This window comes from Phodopus roborovskii, unplaced genomic scaffold (genome assembly GCF_943737965.1).
Source record: "Phodopus roborovskii unplaced genomic scaffold, PHOROB, whole genome shotgun sequence".
Lineage (NCBI taxonomy): Eukaryota > Metazoa > Chordata > Mammalia > Rodentia > Cricetidae > Phodopus > Phodopus roborovskii.
The window spans coordinates 827548-833176 of NW_026125711.1; the positions used below are offsets into that span (position 1 = coordinate 827548).

Consider the following 5629-nt stretch of genomic DNA (forward strand, 5'->3'; position numbering starts at 1 on the left):
GGAAGCGGCGCCTCCAATCAGGCGGCGGGCTCGCGACCCTCGGCGTGCCCGGCCGGCGCTGCCCGCCCCGCGGACTGACTGACGCGCCAGCTCGCCCCCGCCCCCCGCGCCCGCCCCCGCCTAGACTCCTCGGGCTCGGGCTCAGCTCAGGCTCCGCTCAGCTCGGCTCAGCTCCACTGCTCAGCGCTCGCGTCTCCTCCAGCCCAAGCCAGGCCCTTTCCCTGCCAGCACAGACTCCCGGGCTGCGCGGCGGCGGCTCGCTCGGCATCTGCAAGCGACCACAGAGGCGGCGGCGCCCAGGATGAAGTGCAAACCCAACCAGACGCGGACCTACGACCCCGAGGGCTTCAAGAAGCGCGCCGCGTGCCTGTGCTTCCGCAGCGAGCGCGAGGACGAGGTGCTGCTGGTGAGCAGCAGCCGCTACCCCGACCGCTGGATCGTGCCCGGAGGCGGCATGGAGCCCGAGGAGGAGCCGGATGGCGCGGCGGTGCGCGAGGTGTACGAGGAGGCGGGAGTCAAGGGGAAGTTGGGCCGGCTGCTGGGCGTCTTCGAGCAGAACCAGGACCGCAAGCACCGGACCTACGTGTTCGTGCTCACCGTCACCGAGCTGCTGGAGGATTGGGAAGACTCGGTCAACATCGGCAGGAAGCGAGAGTGGTTCAAGATCGAAGATGCCATCAAGGTCCTCCAGTGCCACAAGCCCGTGCATGCCGAGTACCTGGAGAAACTGAAGCTGGGCGGCTCCCCCACTAATGGAAACTCGGCCGCCCCGTCCCTGCCAGAGAGCGAGCCCTAGTATGTACCGCTCCCGCCCGCCCGGACTCCTGCCTGTCGCCTCCCCGCACTTGCCTCCTGCCTGCCTGCCTGCCCGCCCGCCTGCCTGCCAGGAGAACACCTCTCCTGCCCTGTGTGCTCGCACGGGCAGGAGGGAGGCTTCTTTTGTTTCCTTGGCAGGCAGACCTCTGAATCACGCTTGCAAACTGTCTCGGTTGCCAGGCGCTGTTTGCAGACAATTTGCACGTTTTTCAGATGCTTTTCTAATCGCTTTTTGGTGACACTGTAAAAATCTTGTGGTCAGCCAGAGCTGCATGGGATTTCGTGAAAGGTGCCTTAGCTGCTTGCTCTGCTCTTCATGGAGTGTGTGTGTGTGTGTGTGTGTGTGTGTGTGCTTGTGTGCATGTATCTGTCTGCCCGGTTTGCTCTGCTCTTCATGGAGGGTGTGTGTGTGTGTGTGTGTGTGTGTGTTTGTGTTTGTATGTGTGTTTGTGTGCTTGTGTGCATGTATCTGTCTGCCCTGTTATGTTTTTGTTTGGGTGGTGGTTTTTTTCCCTTTAAAACCCTTTACATGTTTTTGTGCGTGAGTGTGCGTGCGCACTTTTGATGTCAGGCTTGTGGTCTGTTTCTTGGTGGAAGACTTTAGAGCCCTACCAGCTGCAGGGGGTTGGGGGAGCGGGGCGGTGGGGCATCTTTTTATGCTTTTTCCCCCCTTGTTTCTCATTCACAGCCTTGGTTCTTGTCAGTGAGCCATTCTTGGGAGACATCGACTCGGATGATTTGTTTGAAATAAAATAAAATATTTGGAGAATTCCTACCTTTCCTTTTTGCATAGAGTACTTTTAGCACCCAAAATGTCATCTAATATGTCCAAGAAGAAACTTCGTGTATTTTCATATGACTAAAACCCATTTTTATTTTCAAGAAAAATTTTACACTTGATTTTTCACTACTGAACATTTTAAATCAGTTGTCAGACATCATCCATCAACTGTAGAATTTTCTTGAAAATTAAAATGGTTATGTTCATTTCCTATGTAAGTTATATGTCACCCTGATAGATTGGATATTCCTAGAGACATACTAATAAGATGCTTTTTATCAGAATAACTCTATTTATACATAGTTTTAGCCTGCTCTTCCAGTAACTTCTGACTCCCAGCACCCTTCTGGATACTCTTTTTTAAAAGTATGCTTTTCTCGGGGTCTGTTCATTTTGAAAGACAGTAAGCTTTTAGTAAATCCCATGGCTCCCAGCAAATGCAGGAATGAAATCTTTTAGGGTGATTGCATATCTGCAATCATTCAGAGCATTTATAGTCTTTATATTCTTGCTGGTCAGCTGTTAACATAGTTCTCAAACTGAACCATCGTGAACCATCAAGTAAATGTTTCATTTCTTACAATAAACATTTTGGTCGCTGCATTGTAGTTCTTACCTTGATACATGTTTGAAATAAGGAGCCACAGCTAAAGTATGCCACGCTTGCTTCTGGAAATATTTCAGGTCCCCTGCCACCTCTATTTAGCTACGTAGAGAGCCTTTTTAAAAGATAGTATTAAGACTGGAAATATCATTTTTAAGAAACATCTTGGATGAGAACAGTGAATATAAAAGAACTAACAAAATCACATGAGTTAGAGCTACTTGCTTTTTATTAACTTATTTTGAAAAAAAATTCATAGATTATATTTTGATCATACCCTTTCCCCTGCCCCAATCTCTCCCAGGCCCTCCTAACCCCCAAGCCATATTCAACTCTGTGTTCTTTCTTGCTTGCTCCAAAACCAAGGAAACAAACAAAAACTACAAAAAAGACAAAAACCAAATCATAACAAATGCACACAAAATAATTGGGGTCTGTTTTATGTTGGTCAATTATTCCTGAGCATCAGGCCTAACTTAGAATTGGGTTGACATAGCTAGTGTCACTAGAGAAAACTGATTTTTCTCTCTCCTAGCAAGTATCAATTACAAATAGTTTCTTGGCTAAGGGGTGGGACTTTGTGCCCACTCCCCTTCTCCATGCTGGGATTTTGTCTGGGTTGAAATTGTCCAGGCCTTGTACATTCTGCCACAGGTTCTGTGAGCTCATATGTACTTCAATCCTGTTGTATGTGGATGATGCTATTTCTTTGGTGTCATATACAACTTAGAACTTTTATAGTCTTTTTATTGCCTCCTGGTCCCCATAGATCCCTGAGCCTTGAGGAGGGGTGTTTAATAAATATATCCCATTTATTGCTCTCAAAATTACATTTTAAAACCTAAACTTTATTGGGACATCATCTATTTAAAATTCCATTAAGGTACAAATTGATGTATAAGTCAATTTGTACTTCATGAACACATGAAATTCATACTTTCTTTCTCTACCACTAAAGTCATTATATTTTCCTTCATCACTATACTGGGCTCTTTCTATCTTTTAATACCAGAGATCAGTTTAGTCTTGAACCCTATCTGTATTGGTTCTGAGTGCATTTTTGTGTGATATGTGTTCAGAGCATTCAAATGTCTTTCTCCATTTGGTTTTAAGTTATTTCACATTTAGTACTGACTTAAGCTTCTAAAAGTAGAGTCCTTGCACTTTCTGAAGAACTGTGGTTTCACTTTATGAAAATTTTTACTTCATATTTAAAATTTAAACCTTAATTTCCAAAATATACTTTGATCTCTTACTAAAGGAAAGATTATATGACGAATTTGAAGCACTTATTTTTAATTTCAATTTTACTTTTACTAGTTAAAAAGTTCCTAGTAGATTCTGCAGTTTTACCTCCGTTAACTCAGTTAACATTAACATTACAGATATAATGAATTTGGCTTTCTTTATGGATATTTCTTTTTACAAAAACCTTAGAAACCTTGTCAAAAATTCAGTGGAGGCTTTACTTGTACTTGCTATTACTACAGTCAACAATGTGTCAATCTTTAAATGACATTTATGTTTGTGTGTGTGTGCACATGCATGTGTGCATATACATGCACAAATGTACTTTTGCTGGTGAGATAATGGCATTGTGTAGCTGTGAAGGTCAGAGGACAATGTATGAGAGTGGTGTTCTCTTCTTCTACCATGCAAGTTCAGGGAACAGAACTCATGTAGTCAGGGTTGGTCACAAGGGCCTTTACCCACTGAGCCAGCCTGTAGGTCCTCTTAGTGCACCCTTTCATTATGTACTATACATAATGAAAAGTGTATTCATAATCCATTATTAAGAATTGTTTGTCTATAAATATATTATGAATTATTTTTATCTTCAAGATTTTGTCAGTAGTCCCCAATTTAAACACATTTTTAGGGATAGTATATTAATTCTACTAGCCAGTCTTCTAAAAACTGATCACCAGCTGCTTGTTTTTCCTTCTGAGAGTGCTAAGTCATTTTATATAGTTTTTTATGAGAAGGCTAAAATATACAGCTAGATTTTTACATAATCTTTCAATTGAAAAGGGAAGAATACACTATCAGATAATTGTGATTTACAAATATGAATCAGAAGTTTACTACTCATACATTTTATAAATAGCTGTCATTTTCCATTTTTATTTGTTCAAGTGTTTTGTTGGTAACTAGGGATTTTTTTCCAGGTCTTCATGCATGCTGAGCATGGACTGGACTACGGAGCTCCACCCACAGCCCCATGCATGATAAAGTATTTTGTTATTCCAGATGGAAAAAAAGGAACCATTAATATAGGTTTATGTGAATATAGGTTTGTATATATACTGGAAACATGTAATCTAGCCTTGACTTTAAAGAAACAAAGACAGGAAGCTGACTTGCATTTGCTTTATTACTTTGTACACATTCATTTGAGATCATTGATAAGGTTTCTCATTGAACAGTACAGTTTCATTTCTAGCAAGAATGCCTTACAGGATGTAGATGAAAAATTTCTCTGAACAGAACTTTTACCTTCAGGCTTACTATTCTCCTGGTAATCCTCTCCTGATGTGGCACTGTATGTGACATGGTTGTTCTGAGCAAACAGAACTATGAGAAGTCAGTATGGCCACATGACACTTTATTAGAGAACAGGATAGAAACTACCCCAGAGCTTGGAATTCCAAACCAGGTGTAGTTCTCACACTGTAATTACACTCATGTTACCAAATCATCCTAACCCTGTCATTGTAGATGATACTAATACATATTGTGGAAACATCTCCAATGAGATGTTTGTTTAAAGTGGATTAAGAAGCACACTTCTGTGTAATGGTTAACAGTTTATTGTATTTGATCATTTGTATTACTATGTGGCCACCAGCTTGAATTATACCTGTAAGTCTAGACTCCAGACTAGAAGGCAGAATTTATTAATCTTTTTTATCTTAATTTCTAATTCCCCTCTGGTATCACTGGTTTCATGATTTCTGAGGGAGAGAGGGAAGGAGGGAGGGAGAGAGGAGGGGATATGTGTGTGTACGAAATTCCTCCAACTACTGGTCTATGTTCACATAGCATTTGCCTTAGAGCCTGTGTGGGATTTCTAAATAACAAATGATTGGTGCACCTAATATGTCTTTAATAACTCTGCTGCTTGGAAGAATTGCAAATATATACCTGCAAAATGTATCTTTGTTTCTTTTTCCAGATGAGCAGAAACCATGTTCAAGATTACACTGAAATAAAATCATTGATGTGAATCCAGTATTCAGTGATATTGTCAAGTTCACCGGAGCACTTTTAAGGTTCCCAAGGAGACCACTCATCTGGTTATCCTTCTACATCTTGGAACACTCCTCTGTCTATTTTACCAACGTTTTTGCTCTGGTTGTTGTACTATTGTATGTGAGCGGACTTAATTCAGCACCTATAGCCTTTTGTTGTGCTTTTCTGATGTGTCT

At 42.1% G+C, this 5629-nt stretch overlaps 1 protein-coding gene across 2 annotated transcripts; it reads left to right on the forward strand.

The window, feature by feature from the left end:
- Positions 1-231: 231 nt before the first annotated feature.
- LOC127217512 (diphosphoinositol polyphosphate phosphohydrolase 3-alpha) lies at positions 232-5428 on the forward strand. Of its 2 annotated transcripts, none has more exons than XM_051178507.1 (2): positions 232-795; positions 1505-1538. In XM_051178507.1, exons 1-2 carry the CDS (start codon positions 302-304, stop codon positions 1521-1523), a joined length of 513 nt encoding a protein of 170 aa, XP_051034464.1. In that variant the 5' UTR covers positions 232-301; the 3' UTR covers positions 1524-1538. The 2 variants fall into 2 exon arrangements, with proteins under 2 accessions (XP_051034464.1, XP_051034465.1); XM_051178508.1 differs by lacking the exon at positions 1505-1538 and adding an exon at positions 5377-5428 and having other exon boundaries at positions 234-795.
- The last annotated feature ends 201 nt before the right edge of the window (positions 5429-5629 follow it).